Source organism: Rhamphochromis sp. 'chilingali' (assembly GCF_963969265.1).
Source record: "Rhamphochromis sp. 'chilingali' genome assembly, chromosome: 17".
NCBI classification, from domain to species: Eukaryota; Metazoa; Chordata; class Actinopteri; order Cichliformes; family Cichlidae; genus Rhamphochromis; species Rhamphochromis sp. 'chilingali'.
In genome coordinates, this window is record NC_137944.1 from 27693339 (window position 1) to 27716548 (window position 23210).

At 40.4% G+C, this 23210-nt stretch overlaps 2 protein-coding genes and 1 long non-coding RNA gene across 8 annotated transcripts in view; all 3 read right to left on the reverse strand.

The window, feature by feature from the left end:
- Positions 1 to 8749, reverse strand: part of myo1g (myosin IG) — a 65424-nt gene extending 56675 nt beyond the window's left edge. Inside the window, exons 1-4 of the mRNA XM_080864008.1 lie at positions 8396 to 8749; positions 3877 to 4085; positions 1266 to 1359; positions 945 to 1110 (exon numbers count right to left, since the gene is read on the reverse strand). Of these exons, the coding sequence (XP_080720134.1) occupies positions 945 to 1110; positions 1266 to 1359; positions 3877 to 4085; positions 8396 to 8490 (564 nt within the window). The 5' untranslated portion in view covers positions 8491 to 8749. The remainder of the gene's footprint in view (positions 1 to 944; positions 1111 to 1265; positions 1360 to 3876; positions 4086 to 8395) is intronic.
- Positions 8750 to 11589: 2840 nt separating this feature from the next.
- rbm43 (RNA binding motif protein 43) lies at positions 11590 to 17226 on the reverse strand. 3 transcript variants are annotated; one of them, XM_080863347.1, is made up of 4 exons: positions 17168 to 17210; positions 16623 to 16712; positions 16057 to 16132; positions 11590 to 15957 (listed from the first exon to the last, which is right to left on the reverse strand). In XM_080863347.1, exons 3-4 carry the CDS (start codon positions 16063 to 16065, stop codon positions 14779 to 14781), a joined length of 1188 nt encoding a protein of 395 aa, XP_080719473.1. In that variant the 5' UTR covers positions 16066 to 16132; positions 16623 to 16712; positions 17168 to 17210; the 3' UTR covers positions 11590 to 14778. The 3 variants fall into 3 exon arrangements, with proteins under 3 accessions (XP_080719473.1, XP_080719474.1, XP_080719472.1); XM_080863348.1 differs by lacking the exon at positions 16623 to 16712 and having other exon boundaries at positions 17168 to 17226; XM_080863346.1 differs by having other exon boundaries at positions 16623 to 17207.
- Positions 17227 to 19315: 2089 nt separating this feature from the next.
- LOC308384906 lies at positions 19316 to 22209 on the reverse strand. Of its 4 annotated transcripts, none has more exons than XR_013969424.1 (6): positions 22080 to 22209; positions 21117 to 21675; positions 20513 to 20612; positions 20179 to 20228; positions 19727 to 19813; positions 19316 to 19616 (listed from the first exon to the last, which is right to left on the reverse strand). It is a non-coding gene; the product is annotated as an uncharacterized lncRNA (long non-coding RNA). The 4 variants fall into 4 exon arrangements; XR_013969425.1 differs by having other exon boundaries at positions 21117 to 21205; positions 21292 to 22199; XR_013969427.1 differs by having other exon boundaries at positions 21117 to 21201; positions 22080 to 22171.
- Positions 22210 to 23210: the final 1001 nt, after the last annotated feature.

Consider the following 23210-nt stretch of genomic DNA (forward strand, 5'->3'; position numbering starts at 1 on the left):
TTTGTATGTCTCTATATGTTAGCCTTGTGACACACTGGCCCCACACCTGTCCAGGGTTTACTCCGCCTCTCACCCTGTCACATCTGGGATAGGCCTCAGTGTGAACATAGCATCACATGTTATGCTAGTCAGCTGTCATTTTTAGATATCAAAGACTAATATTTCCCTGGATGTTTCTGAAACACTGGTGAAAAGATTTACCTCCAAGAAGGACTTTCATGGCTTTTCCGAACACCATTTGAGCTTTTACTGGAAGGCTACACATGTACAGTCCACATACAGTAAAAATATAAGCAGTTGCTTATGTATCGTCCTAATAAACTATTATGCTTTAGTAAATGAGTTAAACAGCAAAAGTAGTGTGGAAGAAAAGAATTTTCACAGTGCTGATGGTTTTCTTTTGTCTCTGTTGTGGTGTCAAAAATTCATTTTTCCAGGAAAAACTGTTTTTGCTTTTTGTTTTTTAGACAGCAACAACCCCAGTGCACCATGCAAATAAGACCAGACCACCTAGTTTTGGAGGAAAAAGTCCAAATCTCCACCTTCTGTATTTCTAGCTGTTTCAGTTTTTCATCTCTGGATTTTTTTTTGCTGCTTCGAGACAGCGTGGTTATTTCTGCCCTCTGAGAATAAATCATGGCACCATCATTTAAACTGGATCTGAGTGTCAGACGGTTTTTTAACAGAGCGGATAAATACAGCAGCATCAAGTACCCCCAGGTGAGCAATTCATTAACGCGCAGCAGCAGGAGGATAGAGGCTTCACAGACACATCTATTCATGGATGTTCCCTCACACCTCTTTGTTATCACCTCATGAAACATTCATGTTCAGCAGGAAAGATGTAATTTAAAAGCTAAATGAGAAGAACTTTTTGGTACTTTTCAGCAGCGGCTCGCTGTGAAGGCCCTCTCTCTGCAGTTTAAACCCTTTCATCATCTCACCTTCTCCAGCAGGTAGTTGTTGATGTGTCCTCCGGTGGGATCGCCGTTGAAGTTGAAGTTGATGTCCATGTACTTGCCGAAGCGGCTGGAGTTGTCGTTGCGATTTGTCTTGGCGTTCCCAAAGGCCTCCAGCACACAGTTGGACTTTAGCAGCACGTTCTTCACACTGATTGATCACGTTGTGGTAACCAATGATGGATTTACAGAATCAGCCATGAGGGAGGTAAAGCGCAGTCAGAGGAATAGAAGAATGACAAGTTATTTATGGCAACATCACATTAAAATAAAACTTATGAACCTAATGATCATGTGAGGGCTCACCTCTCGACCTCTGCCCTCTGGCTTGGGTTTGTGATTGCTGCAATGTACTGCATGATGTATTTACTGGCTTCTGTTTTTCCGGCCCCACTTTCACCTACAACACAAAAAATGTTTCACAACCTTTTTGAGCATGGAAGTGAATATAATATCAGAATATTTACATGATGTGAAAAAATGGCATCTCACTGACAAAAGGATGTATTTAAGCAGCATGCCATCTAATGAATGAGGATACAGACATTTGGTCAACGCAGTAATAATCACTATCTAGCAGATCATATTGTTTGACAACCTTCATAGTCCTATATCTATTCCTGTCTGCATAAAATAAGTCTCACATCCTCCCTGCCTACAGAGTGAAAGAAATAAGTAGTAAAATACAGTATACTTTATTTATGGTAAATGGCCTGTATTTATATAGCGCTTTACTAGTCCCTAAGGACCCGAAAGCGCTTTACATATCCAGTCATCCACCCATTCACACACACATTCGCACACTGGTGATGGCAAGCTACATTGTAACCACAGCCACCCTGGGGCGCACTGACAGAGGCGAGGCTGCCGGACACTGGCGCCACCGGGCCCTCTGACTACCACCAGTAGGCAACGGGTGAAGTGTCTTGCCCAAGGACACAACGACCGAGACTGTCCGAGCCGGGGCTCGAACCGGCAACCTTCCGATTACAAGGCGAACTCCTAACTCTTGAGCCACGATTTATGGGAAAAGGTTGAAAAAATGCCCCTCTTAAAACAGCCAACAAAATACATATATACAAAAAAAGCTTGCATACACAGAACAGGCATGTATCTGAATACACATATATTTACACAATGATAAAACAGTTTGATCAATGAGGTGAAAACGACTCAAAAAGCACTCAGAAATAAACTTAAAAAATCAAACGTAAGCCAAACACCTAAGTTATGGTGTGACTCATCACCTGATGACATCTTGGTTTTGACCAAAAAAGAAGCATAAATTAAATTCCCAAAAATACCTAGCTGAGTATTAAAACTGCAGAAAGTGGAAACCCAACACCAAACACAGGGCTGATTTGTGTATGTGAAAATACCACAGCGTAATTTTTTTTTACCTTCATATAAGTAAAACCACGCTGTCCCATGCTGTCACCTGTTTAACCCTAAATTGATTTTACAGTCACTGGTTTTGACTGTATCTCAATTCTGTATCCCTATAGTAAAAACCTGTATAGGTTTTAACTATACTAATACTACCATCCTGATCTGATCTGTGATTAACAGTGATAAAAGTCTCCCATTATAGGACTTGTTTTTCTAAAGCCTGAAAACAGTGTATGAATTAACTCCAGGAACACTGTGATTACAATTCAGTCAAAGGTCACTGCTGATTTTTAGTAGAGGGACGCAAAAAAATGTATTTTTAAATCCAGATTTAGGCAAGCTGCCTGTTCAGGTAATGATAGAAAACCAGTTTACTAATTAATACTGCTACTGGTATAGCCACCTTATTTGGTATAGTTACAAGTACAGCATCGGTGCTTCCTTACTGTTAATTATTTTCCTAATTAATTAAATAACTTTTGTCTCTAGCATTAACCTCAATGTCCCAACATAACAGTTAACTTTGGGATTAGCATCATGCTAGCTAACTAAGGACCTTGGAAAAAAATAAAGAAAGCGACTGGACTTCTTTAAGTGGGTTGAAAGGCCTTCACAACACTTAAAGAAGTCCAGTCGCTTTCTTTGGTAGTGTAGATCCTGAGACTACCATGACCTGAATGACCGAGAACCTATACAAGCTAGTTAGCTTTGCGTTTTAAATGTTAGCATGGTGCTTTAACCTAAATGTTCACCATATTATCATGTTAACTGTTGAATTAACAATGATATTAAGTGCTAAGTGCAATGTTTTCATATTAGGTTGAAGATTTACTTTTACAATAGAAAAATCCTAAACAGTTATAGCAACCTGATAACTTACACTCACTAGCCACTTTGTTAGCCGCATTTGTTCAACTATTCATTAACGTATCTAATCAGTTAATCACATTCCAATACTTCACTCTTCATGTCTACTATAGACATGAAAGTGAGTTCACTGTACTCTAATTTGCTCCACAGTCACTTGATCACCTTTGAGATGTGGTGCAATGGGTGAATGACATCATGTGCAGCAGACAGATCTGCAGCAACTGTGTGATGATGTCATGTGAACATGGACCAAAGTTTTAGAAGAATACTGCCAGCACCTTGATGAATCCATGTCATGAAAAATTAAGTCTGTTCTGAAGGCAAAACGGGGTTCACCCTGGTGCTAGCAAGGTGCACCTAAATCAATTTTACATTTTTAATTCCATATTTTTGTCAAGGCACAAACGAAGAAAAGCAGAGTCATACTTAAGAGGGTTCATATTTTGACTAAAGTTTAGTTTTCTCTATAATTTCCCTTTAAGTAGCTTTGAAGTTGTTAAAATGATCTAATTCCTCATCGGATTGTTCCAAATATTTAATAAACATAAAATCAGAGAAACCAAAGAAGGTTTCATCATTGAACAGAAATCCCACCAGTCAGACATTACAAGCTTATTATGAGGTTATTGAAAGTAAACAGCAGTGAGGTTAGTCTGACCTGATATGACAATGCAGGTGTCTTTGGCCCGTCTCTTCATGGCTTTATAGGCAGCATCAGACACTGCATACAGGTGAGGAGGGTTTTCATACAGCTCGCGGCCTCGGTATGCTTCAATGTTATCTTTGCCGTAAATGTCCATCTGCCTGTATGGGTTAACGGAGACGACCACTTCTCCGATGTAGGTGTAGATTCGGCCCTTCTCAAACCTGACAAGACAAAAGGCAATCACATACACCTGCTGTTATTAAAGATTTGTGATATAGATTTTCCAAATGCAGTACCTGCAGACCTGCTGTGCACATTTGAGATTAAAAGAAGTCACAAAACATAGCATTCAGCCATAGAGTCAAGATCAACCACAGATCAGCTGATCTTAGTGCTAGCTCATATCTACTTATACCCTTCTACACAGCAAGTTAGCAAATCAAATGCATGTATTAAGCTCCTTTGTGCATGAATAAGCCACTGTGCAACCCGCCTCTACCCCAGCCCCCTTTCTTCAATACTTTTTCTGACTCAGCCAGTGTCATATATTTTCTATCTGTATCTGCTTCTCCAGTTACTGTAGATTTAACTACCAATTTCCTTTTGACTGTAGTGGTCCAGTCTGGACTGTATGTCAGATAGAATTATGTCGTTTATTCACTCTTTTGTTAACAGGTATGCAGGTGCAAGTTAGCTGCATTTGCCATTAATTTTTTCACAATGCACATGAAAATGAAGATCACGCACCACTATGTCACAGCTGACAGGAAGTGACACAAGTGTCTGCATGCTGAAAGCAGGAAATGAAACTTGCGGCTCGAAGGGCGTCACCAAGCCTTGGGTAATCTGACTGGGTTTGTTGAGCTGGGAGGGGTTAAGACTACATGCCACAGAGGATAAACAGGTTGCTAGAATGAATAAGACCTAACAGTCGTGTTGCATGTGTAGCTTTGTAGATGGTAGGTGTTGTGTTTGCTCAACATGTGGCAGAAATGCTGTGTCTCAACTCAGAGGTTGGAATCTGTCTTAAAGAATGATTCCTGTTTATTTCATGGTGTTTTCCATTTAATGTGCTTGTGCTGGCTCTTTGCATCAGGCTAAGTTTCAGGCTCCACCAGGATATGAAAGTAAGTTCAGACCACTTGCATAATTGTCTAAAACTTTAACCTAAAGACCATCAACATAATAAAACTTGCGCACGTGCTTTTATTATAACCGTTGTGTAATTTGTTAGTTTATTGTTCACCCATAGAGCCAGTTTAGAATCACCAATAAACAACTATTTTTTGGTATGTGAGAAGTAGCTTAAGTACCTGGGCAGAACTCACAACAACACAGGAAGAATGCACAAACTCTTCAGAGAAAAGCCAGCCAGCAGATAGGAAACAAGGAATCTTTTTGCAATGAGGCCATAGTGTTAACCACTCCCTGATCAGTGGTGTGAATGGGAGTGTGAAACATTATCTGTCTCTCTGCATCGGTCCTGCGATTGACTGTTAACATAACATTACACCTGCCTCTGGCACTGTGACAACAGAGATGCGCTCCAGGCCCTGAACGGGTTCAGCGATTAAAAATAGATGGATGAGTAGTTTATTGCATCTATTTCATTTTATCTGCTCCAATCTGCGATCGTGCTCCTGATTTTAGTCATGCTACTAACTGTCAGACACCAAAACTGCTTCTTCTTTTGGCTGTTACCACTTGGGGTCACCGTAGTAGGAACAGTTCTTTCATCCCCTTCTGTCAAACCCTCTGCATGTCCTCCTGCACTACACAAAAAAACCACTGTATTTTTATGTTTGTGGACTATCTGTGCATGGTTTATGTATTTAAGGTCAGTTTGAAAGCGTCTATAGTTAAGTTTTCCCAACCTGAGTATTCAGGCAATAATTAGCTATACCAGAGAAACAAGAGGGAGATGTGGCTCTATCAGAGAATCCTGAATTTGAAATCTATTGGATAATTTTATAACGGCAAAGATGTTGATAGAATAATAATGCTCAAGAAGAAAAACTTTATCTTGTGCATAGTTTTGAAGCAGTTTTCATTCAGATTTGATGATTATGCAGTTTTTACATGCTAGTTGTCATCACAGTCATTGGAAATTAGAATAGTGTTTTTAAACAACTGACAAAAGTGGCCAAAAGCATTTCCAAGACAAGTGCTGAAACCTGTTTCTACTACTACAAGCATCTTTTAAATTTCTTAAAATTATTTAAGAAAATAAGATAAAAACGTGATTTCTTCATAATTTGGAGAATTTGTTTGTTACAGCTGCTAAAAATTAGGTTTACCTTTTGAGGTTTAAGTCATCATGGGTGGTAACTCCAACACTAAAACCACCCTAAACCGTTTAAAAAAATAATAATCTGTGTCAGTTAGAATGAGTTTTTATTTGTTTCTTGATAGCTAAGCTTTGGCAGAACAGTGTAATGAGAGCAAAAATTAGATATTCTTGGTTAGGGCCAGGGTTGGGGTTATGTCTAACTCACCAGTGGCTTAGACCTAAGTCAACTCAGAGGGTCAAGCACAGGGTGTTGCACACTTAACCTCTGGGTGACCAGATTGGTCACTTCTAACTGCAAGGTGATGGCTGGATTGCCTGCTGGGAGCAAGTCTCCACACAAGCTCAGACTGACTGAACTGGTTACAAAGTGTTTGTATTCAGGTTATAATCCTACAATATATTATATAGTGGTAAACCTACTTTAAAACAAGGTTGCCCAGCACATATGACATTGTGATCTAAATCCTGTGTCTGTGCATGAAGACAGCAGCTGTAAAAGACAGCAAAATATTTGCAGTGTTTGACTATTTGTTGCAGTTGTTGTATTATCACAAACGGATTGCATGTAATTGGGAACTTGACCCCATTAAACTGCAAGCGGATAGCAGACTGTATCGAAATGTATGCAACTGAATGTTGTAAATTTTGTTTGGGTTTTTTTTTGTGAATTGCCTACAACAAACAAGAGTTAGAAATTAGCAGTAGCTGTAAAAGCTATGTGTAGCACATCTGTGTTGGAACAGACGGATTGAAACTATGTTAAAATTGATCGTCCCTTTCAAACAACTGGCAGCGAGTGGTCACAAACCGGTCCTCATTTCCAAAGAACCATTTAAAAAGCAACGAGGCTGCAAGTTCACTGCACACCATTGCACTATTTTTGGTTGTGCCACAGTCCCCAGCCATGATGTTCCTTAGTATGGCTGTAGCATAGGTTAAACTACTTTACATATTAGTAAATGAGGGTTAGTCCTTAATTATTTTTAAAATTTGAATGCAGTCAAATACATCAATCTATGTACTAATGAGCAGTTCAAATTAATTGAGTAAACTACATTAATATTACATTTTATTTAGAGGTGTCAGTAATCGTGTAGTTTCTGTAAGTATTTATAAAGTGTCTCCCAAATGCAGCCAAGAAATGCAAACTTTCTTTCCCCCGAGAGAGTGCAACCATTGCAGACCTCAGTGTCTAAAATTCATGCCCCGTTCAAGTTATTCATGTCAGCTCATACAGTAAAAGTGTTCTGACTGACTGGATGGTACTTAGTAGCATTCCCAAATTGCAGATCACTGAAAAATCAAAAGAAAAAAAAAAAGAAGAAGAATCTGATAAGGTGTTTGGGCACCAGATATAACCATTAAAGGTTTTTCCTTTAATTTGTCACCTGTCTATGAGTTTGGTAGCTGTTCTTTGGCCCCAGACAAGTCTAATCAAGCTTCTGGTGACACTCTAGGCCAGAGTGATGTGAAAAATGTTCATCTAGAGCCATCAGCTGTGCACACGTCAGCTGATATAGTGTGATTATTCTCTCTAAGTCTCATTTAACAGTGTCTGACATTCTGGTGTTTTGGCTCCCTCTGCTCATCCTTCAGGATGACGACGGCCTGGATAAAAAGTGCTGTGTGACTTCTCACAATTTGAAATGAGGACACGGTGCCCCTCTAAGAGGTCTCTGAGGAAGCGAGAAAAGTCTGGACCGAAAGCATTTACACGCTAAAGGTCATAAAAACAAAACCAGAAAAAAGTTATATCAGGATATTAAACTGTTTAGGTTTGGTCTGTTGCCATGTGTGTAATTTGTTTCCCCTGACAGTGAACGAGGTGTGGTGGTGAACAGATCAACCACAAGCATTTACACTGAAGCTGAGCGGGAACGTGGAGGTAGAAGTGAGTCATGGTCTTTTTTTCCCCTTTTATGTTTTATTGTAACATCCTCTCTTAGCCACAAGCTTATAAATTCAACACGCCAAACTGTTAGTATCAGTATTGTTGTATGAAATTTATACCGTTTGTTTTTTTTTAACTTGCACATGTTAAATCCTGTCAGTATTCACCTTAATGTATCTTTTATTTTTTTTATCCCTTCATAGCTGGCTAAACAAAGTAAAACCCAGCTGTTTTCCTTCACATACCATCCGGTACACGTGAAGTATAACCCTCTGCATCTCTACCATCCAGCTGCTTCCACCCTCCTCCTCCCCTCCCTTCCTCCTCTCTAACTGTATCTCAGGCCTTACCTCAGCTTCAGATTTTCCATAAACTGCTCCATCGTGACCTCGTCCAGGAGCACAAAGTCTGACTTCCCAAACTCCAGGCCTTCCAGCTCCGCCATCCCTGTTTGAACTCGCTAGACACAAAAAAAATAAAAGACAGACCAAACCCGGGGGAACAGAAAGCACCTCAAGGAAGAAGAAAGAGAAGTATGCTCGACTTCTGGGACCCGGTAGTGTGTAGAGAGTGCGCTGTAGGCGTGGCGTGATCTTTGGTTGGGTCTTGAGGCTGTGTTCAGTCAAGTCACTGCTGTGGTAACATGCTACAGCACGTCATGCTGTCAGTCACTCGCCTGTGCCCTCACACGGACCTATATAAATAGGAGGAGGCTATCTTTAAAAGCTCAAACCGCTTCTGCATCCTCCTCCGGCTCTGTCTTCCTGCCACAAGTCGTCCAAATTTCTTAGCTGTCACTAAACAGTGCTTAACGCGCTTGCCTTTCAGCCTTGTCTTTTTGTGTGTCTGTGTGTGTATGTGTGTAGATGTGCGCTTTTTTTTACTTATATCTTTACTTTCCAGGAACAGAAACTCACATTTGAGAAGCTGCCAGACAAGAGCAGTTAACCTTACTAATTTGGGGGTAGAGAAATGGTCTTAATCTCGTGGCATTTCCTTTCTTAGTTCCGCATCAGCAATGCATCATGTTCCTCAGAGATTTCTCTCAAACCAGTTTCCAGTTTGTAGATGGTGAAGATAAGGTTTTCCAGCAGCATGTTAGTATGTACGTATGGGTGATTTAGTTCAGAGCTACAGGAATGTTGACAAAGACAGATTTCCAAACCCATTTTGACTAAACATTGCCTCATTTTTGGCTTTTAGTCAAAGATCATGAAGTAAGAGCTAAATTTAGATAAAAGGTTGACAATCAAAAAAAGAATTATCGAGACTTATCCACTATCAACATACGGTAAGCAGCTATTAACTTCAAGATCACTCAAGATCTCAAATCTAGGAAACGTTCCCACCTCACACCCTCAGAATCATCAATTTTTTTCTACAATAACTTAAGCCACGCAAAATTTCATCTTCATACTGTGAAAATTTCAGGCTCTTGTAGTGCGTACACTGGGGTGGGGTTGGCACTCTTTGCATTGCCTGATCCGTTTCATTCTCTCAACTGCAAAAGGTGTTAAATCTCTGTGAAAAACTGCAACCTAATTAATTTTACAGCCTTTTCAAGAGTCAGAACCTCAAGCTAAAATAACTTTGACACTCACTCAACTTTAAGCATTAGTGTCATGGGGCTTATTACTGCACCAGTTTCAAATCTAATAACAAAAACAAGCATTAGTATTCTGGATCTTTTATTTAAGATACTTTAAGCTGCTTCTTTGGCACCATGGAGCAACTGCACTGGGTGTTTTATCCGTTATCTGACAATCTGACAAGAAAACATCAAAAAATGTAGCAAAAACACACAAATTAAACTGAACAAACAAGGGACATAAATCAAAGTTAATTTTGTTTCTTAAAGTAGATTTCTCAGTTGAATGGTTAATCTGGCTGAGAAGCCTAGAAAGGCAGATCTTTCCCAGCATATAAGCGTTTCCCTGTTTTATTGTCTGTTTGTCTCTAAATGGGGCTGTAATTCACAAAAAGAGCATCAGTTCTTCTTAAATAGGACTTGAAAGTAGAGATTGAGGACAGTAACTAATCAGGAAAGTGTTTATTGGGGTCTGAAATCAAGTGAGCAGTTAGGTCAATTTTCCACAGAAATCAATACAGTGGAGTTCCCTTTTGAAACTAAAACATTGCCCCCTGCTGGTGATCAGAAATAATGCAGGTATTTCAGACGCTTCCACATTAGCTTCGCTTTATAAACGTGGCAGTCTCATTTATATATATATGTATATTCAACCTTTTCTCAGTGGTTAATGATGAATTTGGCTTTCAGTTGACTTTGATTAATTATATCTTCAGCCTTTATTAGGAGCATGTTCAGATAAAAATGGTGATGTGTAGAAAATGACGAAAAAACATCACTTCCTCTAAATGTGTCTAAGTATAGAGTAAGACCAAAGACTTGATGAACAGATGTCTAAAAATGTATTTATTCTCAAACCTTGAAGCCCATTTAGCCCATTTGGATGAACTTATACATTCAGATGATTATATCTGGATTCCTCTCAGCACCGAGTCAGTGAGTCTAAACTCAATCTGCATTTCCAACATGCTCCTGCAGTTCTCACTTATCTTTCCAAGCACAGACAAGTGACTGCATGACTCAGTTGGACTGTTTTTGCCATGATGAGCCAAATCCATGCCTGTACTGTCTCTTTGATAAATGGAGTCTGTGATAAGGATAAGAAGCTGCTCTTTATGAAAAACCATAAACGTTTTGCTCTAATATAGTGTGGAAGTGCTTTTTAAACCTGCATTTTTTTTCCAGTGACCAACAAGCGGCGACTCCTCTGGGCGAAGAAGCCTGGTTTTATATTGTCCTTTAAATGTGCTTAAGGACAATCATGGAAAGGATGTCTCATTTTGTTAAATGCCTGTTACTTCAATTTCCTGTCCTCCCTTGCCTCCTCCGCTTGTATCTCTTGTGGAAGAGATTAAAATGTGAGGAGAGGAAGTAAGAACGTGCACACTAGGAAATGGACATATTTTGGCAATCCCCACTTACCCAACCAATTATCCAAGAAGAATTATACACATGATCTGGGTTAACTAAACTTTCCTGTCTATTTACAAGAAAAGGGAACTTTTGAACCCTGATCAGTGTGTTAACAACTACTTGTACTTCTAAATGATAGAAACCATATTTGGGAAAAATGTTTTTAGGGTGCGAGCTTTATGCCATATCCTGAAGTCAGACCACAGTCAGTCACACCATGAATCAAGTTGGTAAATCCACACACTCACTGGCTAATGACTTGTGATTGGTCACCATGCCCTGGATAATTGTTCTTTTTTACTCTAATACTCTGGCTATGACACAAAATCTCTAACCTGTGTCTTTGTTTCTGTCTATAAAGTACTTTTACTTTCTATAAAGTGCTCAAGTAGAGTAGAAAAGCACTAAGAGTCAGTCAATTCACCAAACTGGATTTAAAAAACTCCTCCTATGCCTTCAGCACTTTAACAAACTCAGTGCGCAGGTACATCTTAGCCTCTTAAGGTTCTTATCTATTTCAGATATAATGATGACATCATGCTATGAACACTTAGCAACAACCTAAAAAGTCTTAATGCACCGGAAACAAATTAATACATTATATCATTTTTATTTGATGACAGTAACATCTAATTTATATCCACAAGTGCTGAATTATGCATTGTATATTATGACACCATTACACTTCCTGGCAACCACCTAGCAACAGGCTAAAAAATACCTGTTTTTTTTTTTTTTTTTTCATTTCTTGTCAGTAGCTCAGCAATAACTATGTAATTTATATCCACAAAATTTTAATCATAACTGTATAGCAACCACCTAGCAAAACACTAGCACTGACTATTTTTAGCATTTAAACAACATCTACAGCCCCTGTGACTTTGTATGTAAGCTTTCCAGCATCACAAACAGGCCAAAAACACTGTAGCTCTTTAAGCACTAGTGACCATAATTCACTTAATTTCCCTAATTAATTCAGCAGAAAATTCATCCAAAAAGTGTACTGTGGTCACAGATTAAGGAAGTTGAGGGTTGTTTTCCCATAGACTATGCAACTGGAAATCTTTTTGCATCTAGAAGTGTCGCCCCCTGGTGGTCAATAAAAAGAATGCATTTTTCACGTTCTCCTATACTTTTCAGACACTGAAGCTGTTGTCTGTGGTTTTCAGATTTAATGCTAAGAATCAACTTGCTTAACCTTTAAGTCAGCATGAATGGGGGAGTCTTTATGATAAAAAATGCCCACAAAAGTCATTTGATGAAGTCTATGAAACAGCTGAAAGCTTCAGTAAAGCACTAACTCGAGGTTGAGATGGGATTGGTGTAATGTGGCTACTCTAATCCTTGAAGTAAAAGTGGTTATCTTTAAGTTTTCTGTCTTGATGAATAAAAAATATGTCAGTATTTGATTTCATGTTCAGTGTGTGACTGAACCTAGCAACAGACCGATAACAAAACAGGGAAACCACAACATGAGGCTGCGTGGAGACATTTCTCACCATACTAATGTGTTTTCATTATTACGTAAAAAAAACAGCCTTTGAATCATAATCATAGTCATCAGTGTGTGGTCTTTATGATTTACACTTGATACATACACTTACTGGAAAATAGACGTGTAAAGGGACTTTTTGACCGAAAAACAAAACGCCTACCTACTGCAGGGCGTTCATCTACCTCTTGACATCCTCTAGTCTCCTTTAAGTGTCCAATCCTAAATTTATTACCACAAAATGGCAGCAAAATCCACTCAAACACTCAGCTGGTCTTTCAGTTATTACAGTGAGCCTGTTAGATCCTCATCAATACTTCCTCTCTCAGGTCAGATCAACGTCAGAGACTTTTTCACTTCCTGCTCTGGCTTCCCCTCATCTTTTTCTGACTCCATTGGTGTTACAGGGAAAATGTGATAGCACAGAGCACACAGTCACTAAAAGATCCAGAAGAAAAACACAGATGCATCACATTTCATAAACATCGCGTAACCTTAAAATGTGCACAGTGCTTGTTTTTTATTCACTGGTTTATACATTCACATACTTTGCATTTCAGTGAGCCATTATGATCCAGAGCAAATACTGATGTGTGAAAATATTAAACAATGGTGGTGCGACCATCAAAAATAACGATTAAGAGATGTCAGTCAACTGAGTTGACAATAAAAACGTTTCATTAACTATTAAATACAGAGTCATGGTATTTTCAGTTAGTCTCATTGTCCTCCCTGTCCTTATCATCCCCCTCTGTCACACCGACCCTCTGCATGTCCTCCGTCACGACATCCTGGTCTTCCTCTTTTACCCCTTCATATTAAGCATGTCCAGTATATCCATTATCCCTCCTCTGCACATGTCAGTGTGTAATCCTTTTTATGTAAAGCTTATTTTTAGTGTTTAAAATGTTTAAAAAATCTACTTTTGAAGAGTGTTGTGTCAGAATCAAAATCAGAAAATTGCACCACAAAACAGAAATAAATCAATGTTTACACTTAAAGTATTAAAAAAAGTTAAAGGTAAACAACGGAGATAAACTGGTACATCTACACAGCTGATATTATAAAGATAGGCGTACTGGTAGTGGTGTATCTGCCAGCATTGATAGGTTTAAGGCACAAACCTTCATTATTCAAGCAGTCTGGACTTTATCCAAATGAACCTCTGGAAAATCTCCCAAAGTCTGAACAGCATAAATGACCGCCTTCATTCAAGGGTCACCAGAGGATAACTAGATCTGACCCGGCCATCGGCCTGACCTTCGACTGACAGATTACACCATCATCTAACAAGTCTGAGTGTAAAAAAAGCAGCAATAAAACAGTTCAATCATCAACAGAAAATGAACAGAAACAGTCCTTTGGTTTAAGCTCCTTAAACATGAAAACAGCTTTTGTTTTCTTGTTTGAACAGAACATTGATTCACATTTCTTTGCATTTTGAAAGTTTGCTCACAACACTACACAAACTATTTATTCATTTAGTTAATTTTAAGTAACAGTGAGGTTTGAAACTCCTCAGATAATAACAAAAAAGTTAGGATGGAGCTGTTTCGTTAAAATGACTAATCACTGGGTGGCTCCATCCACTACATATTGACCAGCAGTCTCAGAAAAGGGGAAGAAGGAAGGGCTCACCTCTACCTCCTCTGTTGTTGTATGTAATTATTAAACAGGAAACTGATGTGTGTTTTTTTAGTGGTGGGGAGGTCCACAGTCTCGTGCTTTATGCAGACATTTTATTACTTCTGGTTTCAGATGCTTTTAGACGTTTGAATGATGAGCTCTGTTTCAGTATTGTTAGTTTAACAGAGCCAAGTCAGACACACTGGTGGCATCTGCAAAAATAAAATAAAACCTTCTGTCTCTTTTCAGAATATGTAGATTAATTTTAAATCTTTTGTTTTTTTTAAATGTCAAATTATTCTTTGCAGAAACAGCACCAGGCTAGGACATATTCTACCCACAAAACACGTGTTTTGTCTGGATTAAATAAACAACAAACAGGTTTATTGTCATTCTCCAGTCGTTATGCTAGGCTAAGCTAACCACTGATCCAGGTTGCATTTCCTTAAAAGGCAAACGCATATTCCTTTCAAGCTTGAGCCCTGGTTTCAGGATTAGTGGTGTAACACCACACAGGTACTCAGTAAGAAAAAAAAAATGCATTTAGACCCTTTTAAATACTCACACACAAGAAGAGCAGCGGTGCTCTGTTTTGTGTCAAGAGAGATTCTCTCTCACTTCTTTTTAAAATTTCTATTTATCTTTTTTAATTTGTTCTTTATCTCATTCAATGTTAAAAGGTTATTTAACCTGGATGACTTCTGAGGTGGAGGTTTACTTTCTCTCTCTTTCGGGTTACCATTGACCCTCTTTGCATCTTTATTTTCACGGGACAGAGACCACACTCTTGGCCGACTGTGGAAAGCATCAACTTCCCGCCCAGTTGTGGCATCTTTCTGTTCATCATCCTGGTGCTTCGATGGGGAGTAACCTGTGGCTCCACCGGGCGATGTATCAGGGTTGGCAGCTGTTTCTGTGCTCTTGCGATTAGTCGGTGGAGCGGAGCTGCTCCTTCCTCTGGAGCCTTTAGCTGAGGCTCTCCCCGTGCGTCCGTGCTGGTCACGCCCATCCAGCAACCTCTGCTTTAACAAGAAGCTCTCGCGAGATGAGCCAATAAGATGAAGCCTGTCGCCCATCTCGCACACCAGCACCGAACCGTCGACGTTTCCTTTTTTCTTAATTTTCGTTAAAAGCATTTTGCCATCATCAGACATGTCCTGCAGAGGAACTTCCTGTGTGCGTAGTGTATTGCTAAGAGAAACCATAAGGCTCTGCACTTTACTCAGTGCTATCTTTGAGTTCCCCCCCGTTAAAGTGATGTTGACCATATCACCACAATCCTGTGCTTTCATTTTCACATCATGGCTGATCAGGATGCTGTCCATTTCTTTTTTCCTGAACCGGTCAGCATACTTGAACACATCTGCATCAATGACAAAAGTCTTCTCTCCGTGCCTGAGGGAACCACGCTGGTCTGGGGACGAGCCTGCAGCGTACCCATGAGAGGCTGGATGGCTACGAGAAGGGCCTGGCGCTGATGATGAGGAGGAGGTGGGGGAAGATAGAGCAGCGTGTGGGGGCTTGTCTCTGTGACTGTAGTTTTTGGGAATGGCTCCAGAAGATGCAACTGGGGTTGGTGAGGATGAAGAGGATGGCGACATCTTGGTTTGTGATAAGGGAAGCTGTTCTAATTTAGCCTTTACCTCTTTGAGCTTAGAAAAATGACCCTTTACACGCACCTGACCTTCTCCTAGATCATGCATCTCAAAGCCATGCAACCTGAGGATATTCTTCACTTCTCTCTCATCTTGAAACTCTTTCAAATGTAGTGTTGCCTCCACTGGGAAATCCATCTGAGGACAAGGGAGAGGGAGAGAAGGACCAACAGCATGAATACATAAAGGATAAATCTGACCTAATAGAACATAAATAACAGTAAATGTTCAAGTTACCTCAGACATTTTCACGGTTAAATGACACTGTTGATCATCGATCTGCAGCACATCAGTCTGCTAAACTCAGCAGGAACTGTTAAAAAAAAGATGTTAAAATTATTTTATAGCCTCAACTTGGGCGTTAAAGTGTCCTGATTCACTGTAATAACATATAATCAAATCCCTTATTCCTCTCACCTAGTGCTGGTAAATAAACCCACTCTGCAAACTAAATTAAATAAAACTGAAGTAAAAACAACAATATTCACTGCACAGCTTGTTTCAGAGGATGAACTGAGGGTCTGCATGAGGACCCAGGATCAGATAAAGAAAGACTATTTTGACCTGTGAATCATGCAAAGCTACTCTATCATAGTCCAAGACAAAAACGGGAGCGCGGAGGCAATTTTACTGTTGTTGCATTTCATTCTAATGCCTACAGAGGGCGCTAAAGTACCACAGATTAATGCACCCTGAATGGCTGAAATTATTATTATCCACACAGAAACGTCCAACCCACAGCAAACACCTTCACCTCCACCTGACCCCCTGTTTAAGGCCAGCTGAGCTCCAGGTGGACTCACCCTCTGGTCCTGGACTATGATGACGGCCTGTCCGGGCTGGTGAGAGGGGCACACCACACCTACAGCACCTCCCCTCCTCCGTGCTTAGGTCTGAGGAAATGAACCGATGTTTTTCAGCTGTCCTGTCACCTGGTGAAACACCTGGAACCCCCAACCGCCTAACCAGGCCCCCCTGCTTATGCATCTCCAGGAAGGAGCTGGAAACCCCTTGAGACTCACTTGTTTTCTACTTTCTGGTGCCAGAGAGACAAAGCACGGGATCTGTCGCGTTTACTTAGTTTAATCGAAAGTGAAAGTAGCGCTTTGAGGTCAGTCATAGACACAAAACATGTGCAGATTAGCATTACTGACCCGCAAAACTGAATAAAAGATGTGCAGGTATGATGTGCAGCCACTGCAAAGCAAAAACTTCATTTTTTAAACCCCTCTAAACTTTTTTTTTTTACGAACACTGCTCCTGCTGATTCTTGAGATTACTCCATCATAGTTTCAGTAAAGATACCAGAAACAGACAGACACCGAGGATCTGACGACCCACAACTTACTGTTACTTCTCACTTCTCTGTCTTCATGACACCGGCTTTGTTTACTCCACAGCCCCGTGGAAGTCAGGACGAAATCGAAACTCACACGTCACGTCCGTCACACACTTTTTACACAGAAAACCATGCAAAACATATAATTTATTACCACCAATAATTAAATTATAGCTTAAAAATAAACCAGTTTTAAATGGAAATCTCTTGGGATACATTAAAATAGGTTTATTTACACTTTAAAAAGGTGTTGGTTCATTTCCGCCTCGTTCACAGACTAAAAATGTCTCACTGCTGTGTAAAGGCCGTTAAAAGCCATTAAACTTGTCATATCAATTTATTAGTGTTAGATAAACAGAGAAACCCAATTAGATCACGGTCACGCTTTAAAGTCAAACAGGTCTTTAACCTTTAGTGCCTACATGTAGTGCAATGGCGCCCTCACGTGGATGTAATGCAGAATTAAACATTTAGGCAGAATTAGTTGTTTTGGGACAAACCTCCACAGCTGCTAATCCCACTACACAAAGCATCTACACAAAACATTTTGCAGAGGGCATCAGCAGCCATGACAGTTTGTCTTCAAATAACAACTGTAATCCCCACGTTTTAACTTTTTATCTTGAAATAGTACTTTTTTCAATATTTTTTTTCTTAATGTGTCCCTAATACTCCATCATACCCCTCAGCATCCTACTAGATACACCTCTGGTATTAGTTTCAAAATCCTGTCACCTTGTTAACACAGTCACGACTTTATCAGAAAACTGAGATTTGAAGTCTACAAGATTTTCAATAGATGTACCTACGGTATCAAATCAACTCCAATCGTTCTCCAGTTATCGCATTCACAAACTGTCCCTTCACCCAGGCCAGCACGGTGTTGACAATACCCCACAAGCCATTTATGGCTGGAGGGTATCAAAAAGAGGCTGAATATGAAACTGCCAGGCAGGCGAGGAAAGGGAAGACCACAGAGAAGATTTAATAGATGTATTGAAGGAGGACATGTTGGTGTGACAGAGGAAAGATCTGGCCTGCCTGGCCTGCATTTGTATAGCGCTTTTCTAGTCCCTAAGGACCCCAAAGCGCTTCACACTACATTCAGTGATTCACCCATTCACACACTGATGATGGCAGCTAGATTGTAGCCACAGCTGCCCTGGGGCGCACTGACAGAGGTGAGGCTGCCGGACACTGGCGCCACCGGGCCCTCTGGCCACCACCAGTATGATAGATCTGCTGTGGCCACCTCTAAAGGGAGCAGCCAGAAGAAGACAAGCTGGTTACCCATCACAGATTCAATCAGTAGACAGATAAATGTGCATTTAACAAATTCTGCAGAGAAGAGAGACCTCTGTTTAATAATCCGTATTTCACTGTTTTACATCTTAGTGCCGTTTTGGTTACTGTATTGTTCTGTCTCTGTAATATTTTGTGTTTAAATCCTTTTTTTTTTTGCTGGTTTTTAGTCTGTTTGGGTTTTCTGTCCAAAGCAGGAGCGGGGAACTCCAGGTCTCAAGGTGTCCTACAGGTTTCAAATGTGTCCTTAATTCAACACAGATCATTTAAATAGTTAAGTTACCTCCTCAACCTGTCTTGAAGTGCTCCCGAGGCCTGGTAATGAACTAACCATTTGAATCAGGTGTGTTGACCCAGGGTGAGATCTAAAACCTGCAGGACACAGGACCTTCAGGCCTGGAGTTCTCCACCCAGCTCTAAGGGGATGGGGTTTTGGGCGGGATAACAGGAGCAGAGAAGCTGCAGAGGCGTGTGAGACTGCAACTCTGCTTCCGGGTCCCAACTCTAGATAGTCACGTTTTGGAGGGTTAATAAATTTGGCCAGATTTCTAGAAATGAGAGCAGAGCAAAATCCAAAGTAGGATGGATGCCGTCTCTCCTAACAAGACCAGGTTTCCTCCAGAAAGTTTCCCAATTATCTATAAAGCCCACATCGGTTTTTTGGACACCACTCAGACAGCCAGCAATTTATGGAGAACAAGCAGCTAAACATGTCACTCCAGGTCTAATGTGTCATTACTGACGATGTGAATTACAATTTTACTGAATTTACATTTAGCCTTAGCCAGCAGTTTTAACTTTTTCCCAACGTCACCTGCTCCGGCTCCTCGAAGGAATAAGATAAATAAAACAAAATCCATTTTCATGATTTTATTTTAATGTTTCTCTAGTATTCATTTCAATTGGTTGAACACTTTCATGTGTTTAAACGTAGAACAGATTATAATCGATTTATCTCTGTGCAAATACATTTTTCTAGTTTCTTTAGTGTCACAGATTCTTTCAACATTTAACCACAAAATCTGCAAGTCAACTTAACCAACAAGTGCTTCAAATGACAGTCAACCTGTACATTACTAAAGCAGTGCAATAAAAAATATTTTAATATTTATTTATTTTGCTTGATCAACTGGTTCTCCGGCTCTCTGGATGAAATCTGCAGAGAACAAATTTAAGAAGAAGAAAAAAAAAAAAGACAGTTTAGTAAAATGGTTTTAAAAAATAAAAATAAAAAGATGTCAGATATTCATGGATTCATTTTCTCACCTGTGAGGCCAGACTCTTAAATCTCTGGCGCTTTGAGCAACAACAACCATCTGCACTGGAGAGCTTTTCTCTGGAAGCACTGCCATGCTAGAAAAGACGAGAAGCACAGGTTTCATTTACAGAACTGTTTATGTGCAAACAGAGACATCACCCAACAACCTGACTGAGCCGGACTAAACGTACACACACAAAAGTTCACTAAATAAACATTTGTTTATTTATTTGCACCTGACGTCTAAATGCTGAAACATGGCGCATTTAACAGAAATATCTTACTGATGTTAAACACGTAATTCTTTTTGTAAACACAGGATTTAGTGGTAGGTAATGAGTGAGGCCTCTGTGAGAGGACCTTAAAACAATTCGCACTTCTGGATTTAATGAAAGAGCCTTTGTGTTAGTCCAGAACTGCTGCTGCTTATTACAGTTAAGAGATGTCCAGGTGAACGTACCACTTGGCGTCTATTGAGACATCAACAGCAGACACATGCTGTGGTTTCTCCTGTGCAGAAAATAGAAAAACAGGTTCAGTAAAGAAGCTAAAATACAACGCTCGAGTGTTACAACAAGCCTTCAGCTTCAATTTAAACAGAGTAAAATAATGTTGGAGGTTTACCTACAACCCTGCAGCGAACGGTCAAAGCAGGGCCTCAAACAGCCTCACATTACTCTAGCAGACACAAGAGGAAAGGACAGAGCCACTGCAGGCTGAGCCTCGCTGGAAAGTCTGCACACCACCTACACATTCACGTCATGTGTGACGGAAGATGGCGATGGAGAGATTACCTTATTTGCAACTCGTGGTCCACGCGGTTACAACTGAAGATGGCAGCTGCCCATCTTCATGTGCTACTCTTTATGAGTCATTCCTGAAGAAGCCAGCCGCCTGTGTAAACACAGAGAAAGATAAATGTGAGGTTTACGTGGTTTGAGATCCATTTCAAATATTAGCATCTGTAAACTTCAGCAAGGAATTTTGCCTGAAATGTTACCTAACTTTACTTCTGACAGTATTTTTGAACTTTTTAGAAATACTGAAGGTTTCAGATTCATCAGGACCAAAAGTCTCTTTGCAGAAGGTTTAACACATCTTTTCACACCTTGAAGCTGCTTGTCTTTTACGCCGTCTGTGTGTGAACATTAGTAATGCACAGAAATAAGGAATGCCTGCTTTGTAACTGATAAATCACTTAAAACAAAACAAAACAACCTGTCCACTTTGTCAGAGGTTTACCTACAACCCTGCAGCGAGTGGTCACAGCAGGGCCTCAAACAGCCTCACATTTCTCTAGCAGACACAACAGGAAAGGACAGAGCCACCGCAGGCTGAGCCTCGCTGGAAAGGTCTGCAAACCAACTACAAGAGGGAAGATTATGATGAAGAAATTACCATGGTCACATCTCGTGACCCATATGCCATCGACGGCAGCGGCCAGCCTTCGTGCACTGCCCCTGTGGATTAATGCAGAATCCAGCTACCTGAATAAACACAAATGTACAGAGACAACTATTTGATACACTGAAAACCAAAATGACTAAAATCACTCACTTTAAAATTGTTTTACTTTGTAATGGGTCTGTGAGCGCGAGGAGGGAGAAAAAGGCGAGTGGAAAGGTACGAGTTGTCATCAAGGAAAAACGGGAGCTGGAAGCATGTAAATATAATAATAACCACTGCAGCCAAGAAGAGAGCCTGACGAGCCCAGTTGTAAGTAAGCTATTAAGACTCGACTGTACTCCGTGTTCGTGTTTTCCTCCGAAAACAATAAGTTCCGTTGGGGCAGCCTTTCAACGCCTCTCTCTGTCTCTGGCAAGAAACGTTGGGGCATGCATTCTGTATTCTGCAATGGAATACATTTTAAAAGTAACCTTCCCAACACTACCCATATGCCATCAACGGCAGCGGCCAGCCTTCGTGCACTGCCCCTGTGGATTAATGCAGAATCCAGCTACCTGAATAAACACAAATGTACAGAGACAACTATTTGATACACTGAAAACCAAAATGACTAAAATCACTCACTTTAAAATCTGTTTTACTTTGTCTGAGGTTTACCTATAACCCTGCCATGATGGGTCACAGCAGGGCCTCAAACAGCCTCACATTTCTCTAGCAGACACAACAGGAAAGGACAGAGCCACCGCAGGCTGAGCCTCGCTGGAAAGGTCTGCAGGATTTTCACAACACCGTAAAATGTTTTCAGCCTGTGGGCCCGAAGTAAGAAACACCGGCTGTTGTTAAACTCAGTCTGCCATGTGTGTGAAGCAGCCAGTTTGAAGAAACGAAAAAGAAACGCGGCGTGTAAAACTTTAAAACGCGACTAATGTAAAAATAAGTAAATTGTAACGTAACCTACCCGTTTCAAAGTCATAACTTGGTGTGCGAAAGCTGAAACACTTCATATTTCAGGTTGGATGGTAGCAGATTAATCAAACGCACCGCCATGTTCGTCCACTGAATTCAACTGGAGACTGTGCGGATGTGACGTAGGTTTAGCATGTGCACGGGGTTTCCCAGCAGGGGGCAGTAAAACACCAAAGATGGCTACCGAATGTTGGTTTGATTTTTTTTTCCCTTTGTAAATTTTTTAAACATAAATACATAGAAAAATACATACACGCATAGATAAATAAAGCTAAACGGTTAAGAATGTAAAACTGTGACAAAATAATAATAGACACAATAAATGAAAATAAGTTAAAATCTGTTTAAAGGATAGGGGTTTTCTATTGGTTACCAGTTTCAGTGACTTACTCAGGATGTTAAACTTGTTCATCCACTGATTTATACATGATCAGTTTTGAAGTACTTACTTTATGTGTAAGCAAGCCTCCCTAATAACAATAAAGGATTGACAACACTTTCCACACAGATTGTTGCACTTGTTAGGTGAAAAAAGGAATTTTTAAGCAATCTTATCAGAATCAGAATCAGCATGCTTTATTAATCCCTAAGGGATATTATGTGGGTTACAGTTATCACATTCTCAAACAAAAGATACATTCCAGTTCTTAAAGCAGAGAAAAAAGCGTGGTGGTGGTGAGGAAAGAAGCTGTAGTTGGTTGGCAGGGTTGGCAGCAGACCACTGAAGACAGATAGGCAACTACTGTAATTTTGATGGTAGTCTGTGACACAGGACCCACACACACACACACGGGTTATGCTTAGTGTCTTTTTATTTTGAAAATAATCTGCGTTTTTTTGGCACCCGCCTCGGACGCAGCCACTCCGTCTCTCTGCCAGCATCATTTGCTCCAGCTCACTGTGGGCACACAAAAAGACATCTCCCTCATAAACACAGTCCCATACACCTGTTGCCTCCCCGCCTCTGTGCCGCCCAGAGAGCTCACTGTGTCACCCTTCCTCTGCAGCAGGCCAGCAAACCACGCCCCCGCCACAGAGTCATTTGACGATGGCCTTTGGCTCAGGTCACTTTGCTGTTCAGAAATGGATCAATGAACTGATCATCATTGGGACAGTTGA